We start from the raw sequence: 26,268 nt of genomic DNA on the forward strand, positions 1-26,268 counted from the left end.
AAAAAAATCCTCAATTACCAGCCCTTAAAAGGGCTTTTGGGGACACTAGATAGATATATATATAGATATATATATATATAAGAAGAAAAACTCAATTACCAGCCCTTAAAAGGGCTTTTGGGGACACTAGATATATATATATATATATATATATATATATATATATATATATATATATATATATAAAAATTACACAAATACCAGCCCTTAGGAGGGCTTTTTGGGGTGCTGTCAGGATGCTGTCCTTACAGCAGTAGTGGACCAAGAACACTGCAGGACCAGGAACACTGACTAACTGTCCCTAGCTTAACAGCAGCAGCAGCAGCAGCTCTCCCTGCTCTCACTAACACACACTGCTTCACAATGATTTTAAGATGGATGCTGCCCTTGCTTATTTATAGGAGGTGGGAGGGTGTGGGAGGGAGGTATGCTGATTGGCTGGAAATGTGCCTGCTGACTGTGAAGTTCAGGGTCAAAGTTTGCCTCAATGATGTATTATAGGGGGCGGACCGAACATCGCATATGTTCGCCCGCAGCGGCGAACGCGAACATGCTAAGTTCGCCGGGAACTGTCCGCCGGCGAACAGTTCGGTACAACTCTAATCACGGACAGTATTCAGTTGTCTCTGTCGCAAGTGCACTAATACGGCTACAATGACCTCACCGCTTGTTAGGAAAGAAAGTGGTCAAATCTAGTTTGATCAGCTCTGCGGTTTTCATGTTTTGCGCTATAAACATAAAAGACCGATCATTTTGAAAAAAAAAATATGTTGTTTTTACTTTCTGCTTTAAGACATATCCAATAAATAAATGAAAAAAATCTAATTTTTTCATCAATTTAGGCCAAAATGTATTCTGCTACATGTTTTTGGTAAATAAAATCTCAATAAGCGTATATTTATTGGTTTGCAAAAAAGTTATAGCGTCTACAAACTATAAAAAGGGATAGATTTAGTGACTTTTTTTCTTATATATATTTTTTGCTGGTAATGGCACAAAAAATGTACAGAGCTTCTGCCACTGGAGACCAGACCAGTAGAGTTTGCTACTACTTTATTACAATTTTTTTAGTTTAGCTTTGGATGGAGTTTGGAAGGGTTAAGTCATCCGTCCAGCTGTCCCCGCTAGGCAGCTTCACCCTCTCTATTTGTCCTGGAGACCATTGTATCTGAGACTGAAAGTGATGGGAAATAAAAGGATTCCCTGTTCTATTCATCATCACCACTAGATGCCAGTACAGTCATACAGGAAACGTAAACCATAGCAATATACACTATATTGTCAAAAGTATTGGGACGCCTGCCTTTACACATACATGAACTTTAAAGTGTAAGTTCAGGCAAAACATAACTAACGCTAAACCTGCTCTCTGCTACATTCTAACCCTAATCTATCTAACCATGTAAAGAAAAAATTGCTGTACATACCTATTCTGCAGACCAATCTGGTCCGGTCTTCAGCGGCAGAAGCTCTGTGCATTTTTTGCTCCATTACTAGCAAAAAATATAAAAAATATAAAAAGTCACAAAATCTATCCCTATCTATAGTTTGTAGACGCTATAACTTTTTTGCAAACCAATAAATATACACTTATTGAGACTTATTTTACTAAAAGCATGTAGCAGAATACATTTTGGCCTAAATTGATGAAGAAATTAGATTTATTTTCATTTTTTTATTTGATATGTCTTAAAGAGGTTCAAAACCCTCTCTTATAACTTGTACCTATAGGTGGGCCTATAATAAGGCTTACCTATAGGTACTGTAAATATCTCTTAAACTTGCACTGTTTAGGAGATATTAACTTTTAATGCAGCTGATGACATCATCGGCGCATGCGCTCTGAAGGAACGGGCACCCGTGCTGTTCCTTCAGAGCCTTGTGCCGTGAACGGTGGCTCCTTTCCATTCCGTTATATGTATATCCTCGGAAGATACGTTACCTCCAAAAAAAAGTTAATACCCAATTGTAAGTTATACCTTTGATAGGCTTTTGAGATTTGCTTGCCTATTGGATATGTTGTTGTTTATGTTTGTACATCCTCTCCAAATATATGAACCATGCCTACTCCTGATGAAGTGAATTTTCAAAAAACGCATTGAGTTCAACACAGGCAATTTCATCAATTACAAGTTTTTATTGTGTACTTTTGTTTTAGGACCCTATCATATTTCTAATAATGTACCAGGATGTACCAGGATAATATTGTATTATATTGTACCATTATCCTAGACCATTTATATTTATATGTGTATTATTCATGTTTATCCCAATCTTATGGGCTACATACTTTTACCGAGCAATTTGGTTTTACTAATATTGGTCTTTAGACTCTTCAATAAACAGTGTAGGTGTCAGTATAGTAATTGGGTAGGTCGGTGTAGTGATCAGGTTGGTTAGTACAGGAATAAGGTAGGTCAGTGTAGGTGTCTGTTTAGTGGTCAGGTAGGTTTGTGTATTTGTCAGGTAGGTTTGTGTAGTGGTCAGGTAGGTTTGTGTAGTGGTCAGGTAGGTTTGTGTAGTGGTCAAGTAGGTCTGTGTAGTGGTCAGGTAGGTCTGTGTAGTGGTCAAGTAGGTCTGTGTAGTGGTCAGGTAGGTCTCTGTAGTGGTCAGGTAGGTCTGTGTATTGGTTAGATAGGTTTGTGTAGTGGTCAGGTAAATCTGTGTAGTGGTCAGGTAGGTTTGTGTAGTGGTCAGGTAGGTCTGTGTAGTGGTCAAGTAGGTCTGTGTAGTGGTCAGGTAGGTCTGTGTAGTGGTCAGGTAGGTCTGTGTAGGTGTCAGTGTAGTGGTCTGTGTAGTGGTCCAGTAGCTTTGTGTAGGGGGCGCACATTACTTACCTTGCTACAGGTGCTGACAACCCACGCTACGCCACTGAAATTACCTACTCAGCAGCTAACTTGCTCACAGATGGATTGTATGTTGCATCAATAAAGCTGCATGCAATATATTTGTACAATTAGGCACTATTCACACCTGGGTGTTTTGTAGCTCAAAGCTCCAAAACCCCCAGAGATCTAAAATCCCATAGTTTTTAGTTGTAGCTGTTCACACCTGAGTATAGTGTCTCTTGTAGCTTGAAAAACTTATTTTGAGCTAAAATGTTTCAAGTTTCAAGCAGTTTTGGTACCATTTGACTTCAGTGGCAGTGTTTGAAAAACAATGCATGTACTGCATGTTTTTTTTATCCTGGTGACTAACTTGCCATTGACTAAAAATAATTCTTAATAATACTCAAGCCTGAAGGTGCCCTCAAAAACATTCAATAATACCTGTAAAAACACTCACAAATAAAAGATTGTAAAAAGGTTAAAGACACTCAGGTCAAGTGTGAATGCCATAGTGACTTTAATATCATGTGACCATCTCCTCTCTGACCATGAGGTTCTTTCTGCAGCATTTAAGTGGAACTAAACCATCTTATCCTTTCTAGCCAATGAAGCTGCCATCTTAGTCTCTGTTTGATCTGCAGTTGTCATGGTACTGCACATGTGATCAGTTATGAAACCAGCCATTTTGATAACTTTGAGAACCCGAGCAACTATGACAGTTATCATTCAAGGAAGGGGACTGCACAGTTGAAATCCATTATAGATAATAATACCAGTTTGTGAATGGACTTAATGGAGCACTGGTTATTAGAATGTTGTCACATGAGTGAGTCACAAAAGTGAAATATGCAATGTATAAGCACCTAAGAAGACACAGATAGCACTTTATTTGGTGACATAGAGCAGCGTTTCTCCATTGGGCTGCCATGGCACCCTGGGGTGCCGCTTGTCCCGCATCATTTGTATTAGACAGTTATGGGAAGTTAATTTATTAAGAGTGCTTATACTGTATATAGCATTTGGGTAGATTTCTGTTATAGCGCTGCACTCATCCCTTCATGATCTTTTACAGCTTGCCTTTAATATAGCTGTTTTGGGAAATATGTAAAATGGTAGGGTATCTTGGCGCTGCCAAATAATATAAATAGATATGTGGGAGAGACAATGTTCCTTATACACACTAGGCAAATATAAGCAGTACACCACAATTAAAACCACAAAGGATGTTATTAGTAAACGCCTGTCAGTTAGGGGCAATTGGTGCTAAACCAATAAATAGATAAAATCCACAAACATTAATTAAGATGAAACATTAATAAATAATAAGGTGCAAAACTGAAGTAACTGAAGGCGATACCTTAAACCAATAAATGGGTAAAATGCAAAAATATTATCTGTGATAAAACGTTAATAAGTGATGTAGTGAAAGATAGATTAAAGTGACTTCTGCTAATTGGAAAGCATAAATAAATTAAAACACTAGGTGGCAGTGGTGGTGCTATATAAATAAAAAATATATAGAGATATCCAGGTGAAAAATATAATAAATATATAGTGGTTGGTACCAGGTGAAGTACAAGAGTAAAATACAATAAATGGTAAAAGTGTCTAAAAGAATTCCCAAGTGTTGATATACGAACAAACTTCAAATAAATAAGTGATATCTGGTGATTAAATGAATTAATATGTGATATGACTAGATGATCCAATAAAAAGTCCATAAAAAGTTTATTTAGTGTCGTACAAAGTCCAAAGATGAAATATATAGAATAAATGATAAAAGTGCAAAAATAGTGCAAAAAATCCTATTGGAAGAGAGAAGTGAGTCCCAGTGGTGGTTTCAGGATGTGGGTGCTGGGTGAGGAAATTCCGTGCTCCCCTCTCAATAAAGCCCGCACTCACCAGAGAGCGGCACCCCTACAGGGGTAACCAGCGTTGTAACTTATCGCTGGGAGTGGCAGCAGAGGAGTGCTTTTTATCTTCATATCATCGGATACCTTTACAACATATGGAGAGCTGCCTTTGATATCCCTTATCGCTTATCGCTTGTATACACATTTAGGGGAGAGAGGAAGTAGGACTAACCCCAGGAGGAGTGGAGAGTGTAACCGGGCTTTACCGAGGGATTTCCCCTAAGTTACAACGCTGGTTACCCCTGTAGGGGTGCCGCTCTCTGGTGAGTGCGGGCTTTATTGAGAGGGGAGCACGGAATTTCCTCACCCAGCACCCACATCCTGAAACCACCACTGGGACTCACTTCTCTCTTCCAAGAGGATTTTTTGCACTATTTTTGCACTTTTATAATTTATTCTATATATTTCATCTTTGGACTTTGTACGACACTAAATATACTTTTTATGGACTTTTTTATTGGATCATCTAGTCATATCACATATTAATTCATTTAATCACCAGATATCACTTATTTATTTGAAGTTTGTTTGTATATCAACACTTGGGAATTCTTTTAGACACTTTTACCATTTATTGTATTTTACTCTTGTACTTCACCTGGTACCAACCACTATATATTTATTATATTTTTCACCTGGATATCTCTATATTTATATTTATATAGCACCACCACTGCCACCTAGTGTTTTAATTTATTTATGCTTTCCAATTAGCAGAAGTCACTTTAATCTATCTTTCACTACATCACTTATTAACGTTTTATCACAGATAATATTTTTGCATTTTACCCATTTATTGGTTTAAGGTATCGCCTTCAGTCACTTCAGTTTTGCACCTTATTATTTATTAATGTTTCATCTTAATTAATGTTTGTGGATTTTATCTATTTATTGGTTTAGCACCAATTGCCCCTAACTGACAGGCGTTTACTAATAACATCATTTGTGGTTTTAATTGTGGTGTACTGCTTATATTTGCCTAGTGTGTATATGGAACATTGTCTCTCCCACATATCTATTTATATTATTTGGCAGCGCCAAGATACCCTACCATTTTACATTATCTGAATATAGCTTTATACTATATTTTTGGGGTAGGCTGCAGCCAACTAGCTTTAAATTAATTTTATCCACTTTGCGCGGAAGTTTCTCTATACTGTTTTGGGAAATAGTTATATAGATGGGTTTAGTTCTGCTTCAAGCAGAGGAACTCTGAAAGATACCACAGGCTACAAAATGCAGGGCCATGGTATGAAGCAACCCTGGGAAATATAATGGGGTTCAGACTGCAGTATTTACTCCCTGTTATAAATAAGCCCCTTAGTCTTTATGGCTAACTGTTCATACAAAATAACGTGCAACTTTCTGAAAATTCACACAATGTGAACGAACACTGATGTGGTGCAGCACCATACAAAATGGTATGCTACCTTTCTACCATGTACATACATCCCACTATCAGCTGCCTAAGGTAACAAGGCTGTTTTTTGAAGCAGGCACTATACTTTTAATAGATATGTGTGTTTAAAGTGTTCCGTAATCCTTTTATTCCAAGCCTGTACTGTGGCATTGGATGCAAAGTGGGGAATTTACTAAGGCTGGAGCAGCAGGAGACTGATGCAGTTGTGCATGGCAACCAATCAACTTCTGTCTTTCATTTACAATGCTTAATGTTACAAGCTGAAGGTAGAAGCTGATTGGTTGCTATGCCCAGCTGCTCCAGAATACATATGCTCTGATTTCTGTAAATTCCCCATACTCCTTTTATAACAATCTTAAGGCACCAGGTTCATAAACCCCAGTCTTATTTCTTCCTCTCTTACCTGTTTATATTGCCGTTTTGCTTCTTGAATATCTCTTCATTCCCAAACATTTCATTTTCCTCTTTATTTCAGGCATGCAATTTCCCACTTGAACTTTATGAGGTAATTTGTATGTTATTTGTTGTGAACAAAAAGAGCATCTTGTGTGTCAGTCTTGTTAAATGTTGCAGCATTGGCAGATTCATATTGTCTGTTGGGTGTTACATCTTAGACATGGTTTTACAGAACATGGAAATATGTTTATTGTAGGACAGTTTTTTATATATATATATATATATATATATATATATATTCTTTGTTATTTATGAACTCATTTGTTTAAACTTCGAAAGAAAATGAGCCCAAATTTGGATTTGTACCCCTAGCAACCAATTAGAATTTCAGTTTAAAGTTTTTATTAAATGAAAGGTGAATCCTTTTGGTTGCTAATTTCAACAGTTTGTTTTTCATGCTTATGTTTTTCTATTTCTCCTGAATCAGCCCCAGGATGTTCTGTAGTCAAATGTATTATGGAAAAGTAGCCATGTCTCCAAACAGTGAATATAATATTTTACTGGCTAACCTAAAACTAAGTCAATCTCTGGGGAATGGGCCTACTGGGAATATCTGCTAAGTGGGTAGCCTCCAACTATTGATATTGCATGATAATAATAATAATAGACATCCAGACATCACCAAGCACACTCTGGTTGCTAGAGCCCGGCCTGCCTTCTGTTCTACATCCTCTACAGGACAAGACAGAAAGTCCTGCCACAACACCTCAGCTAGGTAATCAAACATAGGAAAAAGGAGACCGCACTCCGAAAATTGAAATCAAAAAGGAGTAATTTTCTTCTTCATCACAGGCATCAAAAATAAGACTGGTGAGACATGGGACAGGTAAAAGGTTGACGCGTTTCACGACACAAAGGGTCGCTTACTCATAACTATATGTTGGATACCTCAGCTAGGTGACAGCATAAGCATTGTGATATTAACCTTGAGGGTGCATTTCCTAAAGTGGTTGTAAATCTCAGACATGAAATAAGAACAAAGCATATCCCTCTATAGTGTGGACTTGTCTCAATTAAGAGCACTAAGTGTCACATTTGTCTGCTGCTTTGTTCCTTTGCTATCAGCATTAATCACTTCTGGCGAGTTTTTCTAACACTAAGAGAAAAATGGTGACAGGTGAGGGACCACCAGAAGTTTGACTCAGCTCTGTTCCTGTGTGCTGTGTGAAGGGGGTGTGTCCCTTCACTCCAATCAGCTCTCAGAGCTCTCCTCACTAAGCTATGCAGAGTGTAATTTCACCTCTCCACCCACTTTTTTCTAACTCTCAGACAAGCTTTAAGATGCAGCACTGTGAACAGATGTAGATAAGAGAAGACTGAAGATAAACAGGCACAACTTATGTAGGAGGATTTGTTTTCTCTCTGTGTATCGCCTGGGCCAGTCACTTCAATGGGTATGTTTAAGGGTTTTACGACCTCTTTAATACAAAATCTGATAGCACACATTGACAATATAATCACATTGCTGTTTGCAGTCCTAAAAGCTTTGGTTACATGCTGGGCAACCATCAACTATTTGGTGTTTATTATATTGGAATACTAAAGTGTAGGTGAGTAAGTTTCCCATATCCTTGAAAATAAAAACAGGTTTGGTGGGTTATTAATTCAAACTTTAAAGCCAAACTCCAACAGACAAAGGAAAGCACAATTTAATGTGTCCATGTATGAATTAAAAAACTTTAATATCTGATGTGAACTACATATATTTTTAATGTCTGGTTGTACAAATTTGTGACATCTCAAAAAAACCTTTACCTGATTAGAAAAAAAAAAATCTTTAATGTGTATTACAGGGCATAACTAATAACACATATATAAAACATTGTTGCAACACACAGAATTCCCACGTTTTATCCCATTACAAATGCTGAAAATGCAGAAAAATACCTTTTGATCAGCCACAAATGCATTTTGCTTCAACTTCCTGTTTGAGGGGATATTGCTGCCCTGAATATCAGTCCTGTCTAAGTTCTCCTATGCTTGACTATAGAACGCCTCCTCTCAGCTTCTCCATAACCTACAGGGTTGGTATTCTGTAGTCAAACAGGAGAGAACTAGGCAGAGCTACTAGGAGTGCCTGGGATTTCAGTGGAGCAGAGGCAGCACTGTTGGCTCAAACAGTAAGTTAGAAGCTCACTGAGGGCTTCTGGAAGGATCAAAAAGGTATTCAGTTACAGAGTGTTATACTGTCATCCATAGAAGGTCGGGACCCTAGCAAACAGAAAAATTATGAGCCAGCCCCTGCATATCCCCTTCTGTATCCAGCATGCATCAGTTGTTTGCTAATGCCCTTGAAGGATGGGCAAGTTTTCTTCAGCTCTGCTGAAAGGTCTGATTTTTGTTGGCTTTTTGTTTGTGAATTACTTTCCTTTAACTTCAATCAAGATTCCACCGCTGCTTGAGCTGGGTTCTTGATATCGAATATCTATATTGATGTTTCCTCAGCCTAGCTTTGAAAACCATACTTGAGCGACACTAAACTAAACTTGAGGGGCTGGCCTTCAAGGTGACACAAGATCCATGGACTCTGCAGTATAGTGCTTTCCAGACCAGATTGATTCATCAAATTATTCATTTTAAAAATTATCATTCACCAGGGAGAGGGTCTTTTTAGGCATCTGAATGGACAACATTGTAAATATACAAATCCTTCAAATACCATGCAACAGGGCTCTAAAGTTGTATGTGATTTTACAGAACATCACAATTATCCGGGACAGCATCAGTGACACCATATTCTGGCATCACATAAATTGCATGTGTAATGATATTTTTACATTATTTTTTGGCTAATATACAGCATGAGCAATCCAATATAATTTATTTTCACTCCAATTTTTTTTTCTTTTTATTGAGTTCTTTTTGCAAAGACAACTGACACAATATAGCTAAAATCTATTGGAAGCTAGCTATATGTTGAAAAAAATAACGTTACAGCAATCAAATTTCAACACAGAGTGCACAAAAATGCCTCAAGCCCATCAAGATATGCCAAAATATATAAATGACAGTGCCATGTTTCAGATAGCCATAGAGTTTGGAGTGTATGTAATCAGCTTGACTGGACACTGGGCAGCAACATAGGAGTGAGAGGTGAGTAATATTTTATCAAGAAACATTGAATGTTATTTCAAAGACAGCTTCAGAAATATTGTATGGCATTGCTGATTTAGCACCCTCCTAGTCAGGTGCTAGATAGAAGATATCGTTTGGCATTTTCTACTTAACAGGAAAGCAGCAGGAAAACCATAATTGCTTTATCTGCTTATCAGAGGAGCTTGATTAGGCCTGCTCAGTGTGCTCAGTGTGTATTCATCTGGTCTGAGGGAGTGTTCCCACTGCATCCAATAGAGAGGCCTGTTGGACAGTGGAGGAAACCTGGCCGATGATACACAGGCTTTTGTAACCGTCCCAGAGGGTTGGCACCTGGAGAGGTGCATCAAGGGATTGGAAATAAAAGCAGAGAGCACCTGAGACAGGGTGTCTTTTGGCAGGAGCAAAGTCCCAGGAGGAGGTGGACGGCTGTCTCTCCTCCTGCAGGTGTGAGGAAGGTGGTTCAGGTGGTTCACGCGGTCTGCCTAGGAACCAGGTGTGGAGCTGGGCTGCAGAAGATTCAGTGTGCTGACCAGTGGAGCTGTTGGCAGAAGTCTCTGGGAAAAACTGTATCGCGAGTACTGAGGGATGTGCCTAAAGGGTCTGCCTAGGAGAGGGGACCACTACAGAGAAATCAGGGGATCAAGGAGCCACCTCACACAGAGTGTTACAGAAAAGGGGGTGCTGTGTAGTTAACCCTGAAGATTAGGGACAAAGGGGGTGCCAGGAAGGGCCCTATAGTTGTTCAGCAATACAGTTTACCTCAGGATTCAGCTTGCCTCAGGATATGGATTACCTCAGGAAGCTTTATCATTCTACTTCCCAGCCAAGGGCAAAGTGAACCAGCGGCCTAGCCGTGACTAGCTTTATTCAGCGTCATTCAGCATTACACAGCGTTACTCAGCACTATTCAGCTCTATTCAAGGCGTCCCAGTCAATAATAATAATATGCAACAATAGTGCATAGTTCATTTAAGTTGGAGTATCCCACTCATTCCCTTCTCCTATCCAAGTTCCCAATAAAACATAAAAACCAAAGATACTGGACTGTCATGCTGGTGCTAATGGTAACCCAGAGGAACCCGTATTCATCAGCTCCCAAGGGAGTAGTGCTACACTCATTATGTCAGCATTTCATTTTAGTATACCAAAGTTAAGAGTCAGAAATCTTGCACTGCTACAGTAGCACAGGAAGAGACTAAGTGGGTTTTTGCAAGAAATTAAATATGACAGTGTACTTTTTCTCACAGAAAAGACAGAAATGTGTACAGATTTGAGGGACAGTATGTAGTCCTTTTTTGCTGGGATGTATTTGAGAGGAAAAGAGCAAGCAGACTTATTCTGGAAATAAAAAATGTACTTTTTTTTATGTGACTCAAGAGAGGGGTCTCTCCTTCCACTTTAGTCGCTATAGTAAAGATGAAAAAGAAGCCAGCTTTCCTGCAGAGGAATCTAAGTTACGTCCTGCAGACCCTTCCTCTCAACAAGATCCCCTAGTACAGATCGCAGCGATGTCACAGAGAGCACTGCACACCACCTCCAAACAACAAACAGCTGAACTGAAGACTTGGGTGGATGCTCTTATAGCAAGAACTAACAGCCTACATCAGGAGTCTTTAAACCTTTCAGAATGAGTTCCACATTGTATATTTTAAAACTATTCGTATGCCAAAAAAAATCTGTGAACTTTTAAGCTAGTATTTACCAGTGCTCACATTGCTCCAGCCTTGTATCCGTGGCAAACAATTTATGGATCTGCTTCGGATACACTTTCTTGTTTTGATTCTTTTGCCATACCAACTATTTTTCTTTTAATCAAATAAAGATGTATTGTAATGACAAAGGAAAAAGAACATACAAGACAATCAGTTGTACACAGGCTAGTAGTTCAGCTAACATTTCCATAATACAGAGTAAAGAATGTATAACATTACTTCAACTACCAATAGTGGTGAGCAGCCACGTTGATATATCAATCGCCTGTACATAATATGTCTGAGTTACATAATATAAAATAAAAATAGAGGAAAATGAAAAAGAAAAAAGAACAAGAAGAAAAAGAAAAACAAAGACTTCCTGAAATCAATCTGATCAACGTATAAGAACAATATACTAAAAGCACACACCTTCCCCTCTTTTTTGTTCTAATGATCCATAAAAAACATAGCCGGTTATTGCAATATACCAACTATTTTTACTGCTCCAATGGACAACTGTGACACCTTACAAGACCTATGATATCACTAACTCCAGGGATTTACCCTTTCATATATCCATTATCACTTTGGTTATCAGTCTTTATTTTGCCAAAATGTATTTTACTTTTGCAGAGCTCTTTTTTTATATACTTTTTGAAATACATTCTCAAATCCATTTCATAGCACTTACTATAGGTTACCTCTGTGGTTTTGATTAATGTCTGAACGCCTTACATTTTTATGTATTTTTCCTGCTGATACAGGCATACAGTTACCTGAACTCTTGAAACACTCTCTAGAGATACAGTCTGCCTGCCTTTCCTGGATCACAAAACATTTACTTCTGTGTGGCACCCAGGCAGTGGTTTCAGCCCTCATAGCATCTAATCACTCTAGAGGTTTCCTCTCCTTAATATCCAAAAAATCCCCTTGCTGCAGGGTGGATACCAACAAATGGACAGATTATGTTCTGAATTTCTGCATCTGGAAGAACTTGTTGCTTCTTTTTGGAACCCGTGAAACTTCTACCCTTTTGGAACTTCAGCTAAAACACTCCCTGTGAGAACAGATAATCCAAAGAGACAGTTGAGAGCATAAAGCATGGAGGGGATGGCTTGTACCCTGAGTCACCCCACTGAGGACCCAAACGTCTGCAATCTTCTCAAGCCAAGTTTCAGCAAAGGCCAGCAATCATCCCCCCATCTGAGTAAGTGGAGGTACCCCTTTCATTGGGAAGAGGTCCTTTCCCTAACCTTTCCCTAACTGGTTTTTGAAGTCTAGGTCTTCTTGTGGAATTGCGTGTTTGGCTTGGGCTTAGAGTCTGAGGCCTGTGACTGATGAAAGAAATGCTTTTGAGAAGTATAAAGGTGTACCTCTTCTGCATCAAACACTTTGTATTCTTCTTAAGCGGAAACAAGGTATTCTTACCCACAGTTGCTTTTTGAATGTAGTCATTCAAGGCAGGACTGAACAAATGTTCCCTTTGAAAGGGTAACTATTCAATCTGCTTCTTACAAGAAGGCTCCACTGACTAACACTTTAGGCAGTATCCTGTACATGTACACATATAGAGCGCCCAAACGAGAGAACTGCTGAGTACAGGAGTACAGTCTTTCAAGGCGTCTACTGAGAAACTAGGGGCACAGGGGAAATCCTCCAAGTACCTATCTGAGTCAGCATCCCTGTGCTCAGAGTACTTATCTCTCTTTGTTCATTGAATGCAGACTTTGAGGGATTGACACACTCCAACAGCTTCAGCTGCTGGTTTCAAGTACCTTTAGAGCAGTTGTCTCTGGAAGCCACAACTTCTAGTTGGCCTGTAATGATTCTGCAAGGAAACCCACAAAGGCCTTGGATTTTTCAGTAATAAACTCCTCAGAACTCCTCAGACTCTTCAGAAGAGGGTTTTTCAGCTTCCTATTACTTCTGAAATTCTACTTCTTCTTCTGCCCAACCCTCTGGGTGTCCTTCATTGTCAACAAAGAGAGAGGAAGGGAAGGAGAGTGCTTCCGTTTGTGACCTAGTCAGTCTAAGCCCAAAAGAACTCCACAAAGTTGGTGTTGTAAACCAGCAATAGCAGATTAAAATACTTCCCTTGAATTAAGGTACTGGAGGAATGTGCTCCAGATGTATTGGAAAAAACAGATAAGTGATTAGATTTAGAGTCACACAAAAAGTGCAAGGAGAACTATGACCATGGTCCTCACTACCTGATAAAGGAGAACATTCTTCCCCATTTTCTCCACCTTTCTGCCATTGCTGAGGTATGGGCTGCTAAAAAGGATTTCTGGAATCTGACTTTAAAAAGAAGTCCAAAGTCAGCTGAGGGGGGCAAGTGTGAAAACAAGTGTGAAAAAAACTGGCCAATTCTTAACTTCCCTCCCAGTGCAGGAGAACTGTTCCCTACCTGGAGTTGTAGTACATCCACATTTCTTCTTGGGACCTGATCACCAGGAGATGGGTCCTTCTTCTGTGGCTAACTTATGGATTCATGAAGTTCCTTCAGATCCTTTTCTTGGTTCTTCCCTCAATCAGGTGGATGCTGTTAGCAGTGTGGCTAGGTTACCTGTCCCTCACTCCATGACCATGGATGCTTTCTTGGATCAGGGCAGGCCATGAGATTTTTATAACTGAACTCTGTGATCAAGGTTAGGGAAGTCCTGTAGAGTCCTCTCCTCCTGGGTGTCAAAGTTTTTGTTCAACCTTTTGTTCTTCTGGCGTATCCTTGCACCAGTCTGTGGTTGCAGCTTACCCTTTATCCCTGCATACCCTTGTAAGGTTATCTCCCGTTCACCCTACTGTCTTTTTCAGTCAGGCTGACTTCATGATTGGTACCTTTGAGTCCTATAACTGTCTCAGGAGTCACTTAGTTTTCCTTATAAAATTTTACACTGTGAAGATTTTCAGGTTCTTTGGATATCTTGTTATGAGATTGGCTTACTGGCTAGGCAACCTAATTTTTTCTTGTAAAATTCCTTCCTTGGATCCTAATGGTTGGGAGTGTAAGTGGGCCTGCATGTAGACTGACTGGTTTTCTTTTGTGGACCTGTTTTTGCCCAAAGGTCCCTCTGGGGTCTGTCTTCCAGGAGACATGTCACAGATTTTTCTGTTACTATTTCACCTTTTTACTCTGTATTTTCTTTATCAGGTAGTTATGCTTTTTTTCCCCTGTTTTGGTGGATTTTTAGTTTTACAGCCTTTCGCTGGTTCAAACTGAGTATTCCTTTGGGTGGAGTCATTCCCCCAAGAGATGATCTCTTCTGTCCTGGTCTTTTGGTATTGGGTTGATTCTCTGTGGCTTTCCTTGGTTGTTGACAGCTTATCCTGTCTTCCAGAGCACTTCACCACATCAGGCTCAGAATTGAGTGTTGGTCCTTCAGGTATTTCTGAGTTTCAGATGGTTTCCAGTTCCCGTGTCCCTCAATGGATGAGATAGAAAATAAAATTTTTGTACTTTGTACTTTTGTACTGTTTCTTTCTTAGAGTTAATTAAGGCACACAGGTCCCACCCTTTTGTGTTTTTTTTTGCGTTACCCTGGTTCTGCCTTCTACAAAACAGAAGCATGCTGGATAGAGGAGCGGTTATACATGGACTTAACATTTTTCGGTTGCTATTGTCCCAACCTCCTGTTGAGGGACAGTTTAACCCAACTGTTTCTGAATTACTCTCTTCCTCAAAGGCCTCCAGAATATATATTTTATAGTAAATGGTGCAGCATTTAAAGAGACAAAATAAGGGTAAATATGCAAAGATGTCCTGGGTATGTCCCCCCCCCCCCCCTATATACACTTTTAAAATATATTTTAAATGCAACTAATGCACGGTACCTGAATTGTCTTCAGTTCTTTATTAGCTTTTGGAAATCCCTTGAAAATCAGCACCAGATAGTAGAGGGAAAGGCGCCACTAGGAGCCAATTAAGCTCTGCTGTTTTGCGCATGTGTTGACTGGGAATAGGTCAACAGGAAGAAAAAGTTAAATAAGCAGATGAACAACCTCATCATTGTCTCCTTCCCCACCACTAGCCATTTGGCAGACTGGGGATGTGGTGTGGCCCAAGCTGTGCTGTTGATGCTAAAAAGCATGTTTGAGTTTGGTTATGCTATCTGGCAGGTACCTGGATCACTGAGAAAGGATGAACAAACTTTCAAGTTCTCTTGCAAGTAAATTGTTAAATTAGATTTATTTCTACAGTGTATATTTAGCTGGTTTAAACATTATTGCTTTTAGATATGACTATGCAGCATTATAGCTGCTTATATGTTTCAGCCATAATATTTTACAAGCACATTATTAATATGAGATTTGCAGAACAACATTCTATAACCCTTTCAGTGCATCATAGGTAACTGGTTGGTATGGTAATGCTGCATCTCATGCTATATACCTCTGTCAAATTCTACCTTTGGTAAGGTGATTCATGATTTATTCAGAGGTAGTATCAGCCTCTGAGGTGATATTTCTCTGTGTGCTCATCAAATAATTGCATGAATGACCAAAAAACATTGCTTTTGGCCAGAGTTTGTGCCTGCAGTTCTGTGTTCACAGGCTACTAGCTGTAAATCTAGCTTTGTATCAGTCATACATTACATGTAACGTAATATTATGACTGTAGTCATTAGTCAGTAGTGAATCCAACCAAAAAGAAGGACAACTGATGAGGAACAGAGGTAGAAAGATATCTTTCCAAAATAGGGACAGTCCCTCCAAACAAGAACTAAAATATTGTTTGCTTCAGTGCAAGATGCAAAGCCTGACAAAATAGTCAACCCAAAAATTGCCATTACAGGGATAGTATAGATCAGCCATTCTTAACCAGGGTTCTTTGGAACCCTAGGACACCTCCAGAGGTTCTTATAGCTTCCTTGAGCTGTGGTTGATTGCTATCCCAGCTGAAGGTGCCAGCATAGTTCTGAGTCCAAAGCCACTTGGCAGACCCAGTGGCATGAAAGCAATGATCTTTGTAACGTTCTGTGAGGGTGGCACTCTGACAAGGGGAGATTGCTCATCATTGACAATTAATGAAAGGTCATTCTTCCATTAATTCTTCCATGATTAAATTAATTGTAGCAGAGGTTCTCCAAGACCTTAAAATGACTTTAAGGGTTCCTCTGGGGTAAAAAGGTTGAGAAATGCTGGTATAGATTGTACAACTTTGTAGCTGACATGGAGCTCACTGAATTAAGTGTATTCTTTTAGCAAAACACTGTGAAAATTGTTAACATCATGTAGTTCTTTACTGTTTCCACTAGATGGCAAGGGTGCTCTTTCATTATTATGTTTGGAAAAAGCTGATGATTTTTTTTTTTTTTTTCATCAGATTTTGCTTTATTGAACAAGTATGTCACAGTTTAAAGGCCTAAAATGGTTTTCTGTGTATTTGCACTTTAATATACTGTATATATATGTGTATGTGTACACATAAACACACACACACTGAAACAACAACATAATATGCAAGTCTTAGGCAACCCATACTTTATTCATTTTTTTCAGTTATCCAGTGGGTTGATCCCTGGCTATAACTGATCGATTGGGGGAAACCTGACAAGGTGGTTGTACATAAGTTGATCAGTAGATCGACTTTTGCTCAACCAGCCTGCCCATACATGGATCAATTTTCGACCCGCCCCTGCTTAATCGGCTGAATTTTGAGCCATACAGTCCGGTCCATAAATATTAGGACATTAACACAATTCTAATCTTTTTGGCTCTATACACCACCACAATGGATTTGAAATGAAACAAACAAGATGTGCTTTAACTGCAGACTTTCAGCTTTAATTTGAGGGTATTTACATCCAAATCAGTGTAGGGATTAAAACAGTTTGTATATGTGCCTCCCACTTTTTAAGGGACCAAAAGTAATGGGACAATTGGTTGCTTTCGCAGTATGCTTCGGGTCATTGTCCATCTGCATTGTGAAGCGCTGTCTAATGAGTTCTGAAGCATTTGGCTGAATATGAGCAGATAATATTGTCCGAAACACTTCAGAATTCATCCTGCTGCTTTTGTCAGCTGTCACATCATCAACAAATACAAGAGAACCAGTTCCATTGGTAGCCATACATGCCCATGCCATGACACTACCACCACCATGCTTCACTGATGAGGCTTGCTTGTTTCATTCCAAATCCATTGCGGTGGTGTATAAAGACAAAAAGATTAGAATTGTGTCGATGTCCCAATATTTATGGAATTGACTGTAATTGACTGAAACAGCAGAGGAAGCCCATTGGTTCCCTCTGCTGTTAATTACAGTCAGTGAGCCAATGAGGAGAGAGTGGGGGGCAGGCCGAACCACGGCTCTATGTGTCTTATGAATGCATATAGTGGCGGCTCAGGAGCAAGCACGCAGTGGTGCCCCCAGGGCAAGCGGCTTTCTCTGGGGGCACTGCTTGAGGGGATGAAACACTAGCAACTTGAAACCAAACTCAAGAACTTTATAAGCAGTTACCAGTTACAGGTCTTTTCCTTTTGGGGTAATCATTTTACATAAAAAATTAAAAGCTAATCATTGTAAGCATCCATGTCAGTGGTAAAAAAAAAAAAAAAAAAAGAAAGAAAACAGTGTGATGTGCTGAACACACAAATATTGCAGCATCCTCCCAAGCTCACCGCAAGCTGCCAACACTAAAACGGGTGGGCAGTGTGAAAAAAGCCCTCTACCTTGGTGTTTAAAATGGATTTGCCACACAGGCTAGCTGTGGTCTGTTTTAAAGTATTACTAAACCCACAGCAGTAAAATCAGTCTGTATATGCAGTAAAGCATGCTTGTTATACTCAGGGTGGAACCTAAGAGGTAATCCTCTGCATTGTGTGAAAAGGCTGTTTGATCCTGTCTTCTTTGATCCTCCCCTTCTTACACTGTCCCCAGCCCATTTGCTGATAACACAAAGCCCTAGGAGGCACTCTTCACATGCTCAGTTTGGTGTTTATTGCTAGAGAGTTTTTTTTTTTTCTTGGGAGGGTGCATGTGATTAGCACGGGGCCAATCAGCACTGTCAAGACAGAGGATCAGGGGTCCTGCAGCCTCATAGGACAGTCCGAGGAGAATGAAAACTCCTCCTACAAGCTTTAACCAGTGCTATAACCCAACACTGATACATAACTTCCAACTGTCCCTGATTTTGAGGGACTATTCCAGATTTGGAACAAAGTCCATCTGTCCTCCTCATTTGTCCCTCATTTTGGTCTGATCTATATGGTTGCATACAAAATGCAATTTTTATCTTTCAAAAAGTTTTTCACAATGCTAAATCTTTCATCCAAATTCTAAATTGCTGCATTTGTAAAATTGAAAAGTTAGTATAAAGGAATAGTAGTGGTAAAAAAAGCACTTGTGGGATTAACTGATCATTGTTTTTGTATAATTCTCCTATAATGGGGCATGGCAGGGGGTGGGTTCTATGCCTACATGCTTTTGCTGATAGGTTTCCCTCATTCCCATCTCAAAAAGTTGGGAGGAACGCTGATTGAAGTCACAAGACTGCTATATACTGCTGATGAGAAAAGGTTTTTGGCATTTATGGAAAGAAAGGAAAATTGGTTTCACGCTATGGACTGGATATTGTGTACTAAAAAAGCTGCTGGCCCCACTGAAACAACTAACAAAGTAGATGTCAAGGATGAATGAAAAGGAAAAAAGGTGGGTATGGTGCTGCTAATGGTATGCAACAAATAAATATAAATGTTCAATTACTAAAAAAACTCAAAACCAATTATTGTGCCATAAAACTTCAAATAAATAACCAGAGAAAAAAAACAATATATATCAAACGTGCACAGACTAAGTAATAGTGCTTTAGCATAAAAGTGAAAACGTGTTATAGTATAATATAAGGTCCATTAGTGAAGTTATCAGTGGTGGCCTGTCCATTGGGGGGGGCAGAGGCGCCGCCCCCTCCATCCATGCGTCCGGCCCCCTAATCTACATGCAGGGTGTCGGACGCATGGATTCCAATGTTTTTTTTTTTTTAAGCACATGATTAGAGCCAGAGGCTCTAATAGGCTTCAAACAAGGGTGGGCTCGGGAAGCAGAGCACTGCGCCCTGAGCCCACCCAGATGTGTGACAATAGCGAATAAAAATTTGCTATTATCACACTGATTCTCCTCCCAGTTAATCAGAAAGTGGGTCCTGAGACCCATTTCCCGAGTGGCCAAAAGGAGAGGCCATACTATTGGCCAAGGAGGGAGGAGACGCAGGGGTAGCCACCACCGCCGCTGCCGGGGGAAGCCGCCACTGCCTGCCCTCCATGTCAGTCCAGGGTGAGTGAGCTGGGGACGGTGGGGGTGGTATGGTGTACGAGCTGGTGTGGTCGGGGGGTAAGGTGTGGTCCGTTTGCCGCCCCCACCCCCTTCCCCCGGCCCATGGAGCACCAGCCGCCACTGGTCAAATCCCAAAAGTTCTTGAAACAAGTAGTGAAGATGTTGCAAATTCCACACAAACAAAAGGTATCCGTGTAACACTTGTGTTCCCCCCTGTGTAGTTGCACTGCATACCATGGGAGATCCATCTGGTGAGTGCAACTACATGGGGGGCACGAGTTACACAGATACTGTTCGTTTGTGTGGAATTTGCAACATCTTGACTCACTTGTTTCAAGGACTTTTGGGATTTGACATGATTTGACCAATGGACTTTATGTTATACTATAACACTTTTTCACTTTTATGCTAAAGCACTTTATTACTTGGTCTGTGCGTGTTTGATGATAAATACTGTTTTTTTCTCTGGTTATTCGTTTGAAGTTTTGTGGCACATTAATTGGTTTTGTTTTTTAGTAATTGCACATTTTTTTTAAATTTGTTGCATGACATTAGCAGTGCCATACCCACTTTTTTTTTCCTTTTTATTCATTTAGCCATTAATATTTACTAAAATAATTGCATTTCCATGTTCTTTGTTCTGTGGGAGACCAGATATAGTGAATGCAGGATCTGGGTTTAGTAACATTTTAATCCAAAGCAAAGTAAAGACTTTAATCCACAATGGTTTTACATATTCTACTACATATCATATGTATCATAATACATAGCTTCACTACATAATCCTTAGTGTCACATTTTGACTTGCTAACTTTCTTCTGTACTATTTCTGTGTCTTTGGCACCTAGAAATCAGGCCTTTGAAATGCTTCCCAAAAGTACAGCAGGTGTGACAAAGGGGACAAGTTAATCTCTATGAGTTACCGGTTGCTTTCTCTCTCTGTAAATCAGCTTCTGTTGCCATGCAACTAGTAGCCAACCTGCAACCTGGAAACAGATTTCAGATATAGTGTTAAAGAGAAAATAAATATACAATAGACTGTTATGCAATGCCATAATTGGTGCTCAATGTGGGCTAATCAGCACACGCATCTCTACTTCTATTTGTAATCCCACAGTTTCAGGTGCTTGTATTGTATGGAAAAGTCAAGCTACAAATCTGTTACATAAAGCAGTTTTTTAATACTTAGTCTCCAGCTGGTTAGTAGGCACATGTTTCCAGGCTGGCATTACTTCATCAACTTAACTCTGTAGGAGATTCATTGCTATAGTAGATGGATCACAGAAATGTGCACCCTTATAGACTTTATATTTTAGGAGATACATATGTTTATATGGTTATCCTAAACGGGAACTCTAGCCAGACAGTAAAATACACAGTTTAAACACACATATAGTATAACAGCAAGAAGAATTGTCAAAGGAAAAGATCCATAAGCCGCACATCATGAAGCAGACCCGTGCATGAAGTGAGATGAATGGCCACCTCAATCTGGACTCCAGCCAGGCCACGCCCCAACACATTGCTCTTTGCCCCTTAGAGCTTAGTCATGATTAAGCTCCAAGGGGCAGAGTGAAACACGTTGGGGCATGGCCTAGCTGGAGTCCAGATCGAGGCTGCGATTCATTGCTCTTCATGCGCATGGGTTTGCTTCATGATGTGCAGCTTATGGATCTTTTCCTTTGACATTACTGCAGCTTGCAGCTAGGACAAGCTCCTCCCTATCCCTGCCTGCATTCCCAGCAGTCTAGTTGGTCTTTAGCTCTCTACCTAAGCGACCACTAAATGTTGCCTTTTTGGGTCACAGTGTGCAAGAAGAATTGTATTGTAAAGCACATAACGCAACTTTGATCTTCCCTGCCCTGCTGTTATATGTAGTGATTTAGGTTGCATCTTCAGAAATTTGCCCTATGCTCATTTTTCACGCAAGGGACCATTTTAAAAATAGCCCAACAGTTTAAAACTATAGAAAATCAGGCAAAAAAATAAGTCATCTTATAAGATACAAATATATATGATTATGCGCAAAAGAAAATCATAAAGTTTCTCACAAAAGTGAGTACACTCTTCACATTTTTGTAAATATTTTATTATATCTTTTCATGTGACAACACTGAACAAATGACACTTTGCTACAATGTCAAGTAGTGAGTGTACAACTTGTATAACAGTGTAAATTTTCTGTCCCCTCAAAATAACTCAACACACAGCCATTAATGTCTAAACCACTGGCAACAAAAGTGAGTACACCGCTAAGTGAAAATGTCCAAATTGGGCCCAATTAGCCATGTTCCCTCCCCGGTGTCATGTGACTCGTTAGTGTTACAAGGTCTCAGGTGTGAATGGGGAGCAGGTGTTTTAAATTTGGTATTATCCCTCTCACTCTCTCATACTGGTCACTGGAAGTTTAACATGGCACCTCATGGCAAAGAACTCTCTGAGGATCCGAAAAAAAGAATTGTTGCTCTACATAAAGATGGCCTAGGCTATAAGAAGATTGCCAAGACTCTGAAACTGAGCTGCAGCACGGTGGCCAAGACCATACAGCGGATTAACAGAACAGGCTCCACTAAGAACAGGCCCCACCATGGTCGACCAAAGAAGCTGAGTGCACGCTCTCAGCGTCAAATCCAGAGGTTATCTTTGGGAAATAGATGTATGAGTGCTGCAAGCATTGTTGCAGAGGTTGAAAGGGTGGGGGGTTAGCCTGTCAGTGCTGAGACCATACGCTGCACACTGCATCAAATTGGTCTGCATGGCTGTCGTCCCAGAAGGAAGCCTCTTCTAAAGATGATGCACAAGAAAGCCCAAAAACAGTTTGCTGAAGACAAGCAGACTAAGGACATGGATTACTGGAACCATGTTCTGCTGTGGTCTGATGAGACCAAGATAAACGTATTTGGTTCAGATGGTGTCAACCGTGTGTGGTGGCAACCAGGTGAGGAGTACAAAGACAAGTGTGTCTTGCCTACAGTCAAGCATGGTGGTGGGAGTGTCACGGTCCAGGGCTGCATGAGTTCTGCCGGCACTGGGGAGCTACAGTTCATTGAGGGAACCATGAATGCCAACATGTACTGTGACATACAGAAGCAAAGCATGATCCCCTCCCTTCAGAGACTGGGCCGCAGGGCAGTATTCCAACATGATAAAGACCCCAAACACACCTCCAAGATGACCACTGCCTTGCTAAAGAAGCTGAGGGTAAAGGTAAAGGACTGGCCAAGCATGTTTCCAGACCTAAACCCTATTGAGCATCTGTGGGGCATCCTCAAAGGGATGGTGGAGGAGCTCAAGGTCTCTAACATCCACCAGCTCCATGATGTTGTCATAGAGGAGTGGAAGAGGGCTCCAGTGGCAACCTGTAAAGCTCTGGTGAACTCCGTGCCCAAGAGGGTTAAGGCAGTGCTGGAAAATAATGGTGGCCACAAAAAATATTGAAACTTTGGGCCCAATTTGGACATTTTATTTAGGGGTGTACTCACTTTTGTTGCCAGTGGTTTAGATATAAATGGCTGTGTGTTGAGTTATTTTGAGGGGACAGCAAATTTACACTGTTATACAAGCTGCACACTCACTACTTTACATTGAAGCAAAGTGTCATTTCTTCAGTGTTGTCACAAAACAAATAATAATATAATAAAATATTTACAAAAATGTGAAGGGTGTACTCACTTTTGTGAGATACTATATATATATATATATATATATATATATATATATATATATATATATATATATATATATATATATATATATGTATATGTTTGTATCTATATATACACACATGTATGATATAAGTTTAGGCTTGTTAAAAGAGTATATAATCAATAGTTATCTTCCAACTTTTACAAGACTCGGCAAAAGGACTGCCAAAATGAAAATCTGCAGTGTTTTTTATGCAGTCAGAAAGTAACTATTTGTCAGGTTTTTGGAAAAGAAATAGGTGAAAACTTATAAAACAAGCCTACCTAGGAACCTGGGCACTAGGTCACAGTGGTTCTGATTGTTTCGTTATTGCATACATTACATATAAAATGATCTGGTTCTTTGTGATGTCTTTAATCAAGATAATATCTTAAACCACACAACCAGGGCATCCTCTCCTCCTGTCAGTCCAGACTCTCTACAAAGCCTCAAGTGGGATACAAAGCATATGTTCTGAATAAAAACAAGAATACAGGAACAGAACACAAATTACTTATGAAAATCTTACAATACAAGTCTGGGAGACAGAAGTTAACATGACAATATGGAACTGTGAATCAATTTAACACATATTTGCATTTAGAGAGATATCTGATAGAAGCTAATGATAGCTTAAAGGGTAACTCCACTTTAGTTAAGAAATAAAATATCAAATAAAGAAAAATAATATAGCATATACAAATTGCGACACAAATCATATTGTAATTGAATGTTATTAAAAATGACCTTTCCTTTTCAATCTGCAGCTCTGTAATTTTCTGTAATATCCAATTCAATATGGCTACCTGTAGGCGTACAGAGCGCCCCCAGAAACATAATTTCCTACTTGTGTGATTGGCTCACTGATTTTCCCAGAAGTCTGCACTAAGATACAAGTTAGATTTCAGGCAGTGGTGAGATACTCCCAATAGGAAAACGTCTAAAGGGATGCAGGTCCAGCAGCTTTCCTCATTAGAGCCTGCAGGTGCACAGCTGATTGATAAATAGGAAACCACTCCCAAAAGACTCACTTTCCCACATGAGCACAGAGAAACACAGAGGGATTTCTTCAGAATAACAAAAGGTAGAATTCTGCAACAAAGGTTGCTATAATCCTTGTAATGTGCAGAGATCACCCAGAGGGGAATGTTTTTTTTTATCAACAAAAGTGGAGTTACGCTTTAACTATGTATCGTGACTCTAGAGGCGCAACCAATGGAACAAGAACTGGGTGTTTGTGGTCAGCTGAAACCACTTCAGCACTTGATTATTTTGTTGTAAAACAGTAATTATTATTAAATGATGAAACCAAGGATCATGGAGAGGAGAGCTGTATGATTTCTGAAGATCATACCTACCCATGGAAAGGTAGGTATGAGACTGGGGGCATGGTATGATTGTTGTTGGTGAGTAGTATTTGTCTATGGAAGAGCTCTCTTTACAAATAAGTGAGTTTGACTCTTTCTAGTAATAGAATTTCAAAAAGTTTATTGAGTAAAATTTGGTATTTGAATCTCACAGTTTTTTCAAAAGGTGACTGCAAGTAAAATTTATGGTGCCCAATATATGTTTTTTAATACAACAAAAGTGTATAATAGTATTATGTATGTGAATAAGAGAATTTGCAGAAAATAACTACTGCAGATTTGGAACAGTTTGATGCTGCCTTGCTTATAATGGGTAAGATTGCTAGGACTCAAACATACCAACATGCTAGCATCACTGTCTGTCATAAATGTTGTCACGTTCAAAATGTCCATTCTTTGTTCACATGGTCCAAGTAAAATGAGCTTAAAGGGAACCTATTTTTTCTGTCAATGCCAAGAACAAGGGCAGCCTTAGCTTTTGCCTAACAAATTATTTGGCAGTACCATGAGCTAATTTAGGAAATTTTGGAGTTTTGGAGATAAACGCAGTAAGAGTACCCATTCAATGGAAAAGAGTGGAGGCCAATTGGCTACTAAGGGTGGCCAGTATAGCACTGTGCTATACTTCTCTACTCATGGTCCAAGATATTATAAAGACAGCTTGGTTTGAGATCTGATCCATCCATCAATCTGTTCCTAAATTAAACATGCATAGTATATTTAAATTATGGATAGATCAGGAGCAGCCACAACACATACATCTGCCTGCCCTTGACCCTCCAGAGAGAATTTACTTTTTTTTACTTTTTTTTTTTTTGCAATGGTAGTTACGACTTTGTAAAAAAAATGTAATATATGCAGTATATATACTGTATATGTTTATTACAGATACTTATATAGCCCGTCAATTTTAAGCAGCGCTTTACATATTTATTATACATTCACATCAATAAAACTGATTACCACTAAAAACGTTTATTGAAAGGTAAAAAGTATCATACATTATACTCAAAAACGCATGATGTATACACACATGTCAAATACAAGTGGAAGGATCCACCTTCAGGTTCCAGCAGTCCTGGAGGTGATATTTTCCACTTGTATTTGACATATGTGTATACATCATGCGTTTGTGAGTAAAATGTATGATACTTTTTATCTTTTAATTCATGTTTTTAGTGGTAATGCACTAGGTCGGTGGGCCATTCTTTTGTTGTCATTGTTTTGCAGTATATTTGGATACCCATGGTCCTGAGGGGGCAGCAAGACCTTAGACTCCTTATACTAAGGAGTAGATTCACTATTAACCTTCAAGCATACCATGGAAGCGCAGGAGAGCAGATTTTTTGGACATTCACATCAGTCCCTGCCCTCAAAGAGCTTACAATCTAAGGTCCCTAACTCACATTCATACATACACATATTAGGGCCATGGAGTGTGGGAGGAAACCCGGAGTACCCACAGGAAACCCACGCAGGCACAGGCAGAACATGCAAACTATGTGCAGGTAGTGTCATGGTTGGGATTTAAACAGATGACC

The 26,268-nt window shown here is 39.6% G+C and overlaps 1 protein-coding gene across 1 annotated transcript in view; it reads left to right on the plus strand.

Moving 5' to 3' along the window:
* PRKCG (protein kinase C gamma) overlaps positions 1-26,268 on the plus strand; it is a 621,643-nt gene that overhangs the window by 543,997 nt on the left and 51,378 nt on the right. The window contains exon 9 of the mRNA XM_082273693.1: positions 6,637-6,666. Coding sequence (XP_082129819.1) covers positions 6,637-6,666 — 30 coding nt within the window. The remainder of the gene's footprint in view (positions 1-6,636; positions 6,667-26,268) is intronic.

Source organism: Pelophylax lessonae (genome assembly GCF_965119305.1).
Source record: "Pelophylax lessonae genome assembly, chromosome: 12".
NCBI classification, from domain to species: Eukaryota; Metazoa; Chordata; class Amphibia; order Anura; family Ranidae; genus Pelophylax; species Pelophylax lessonae.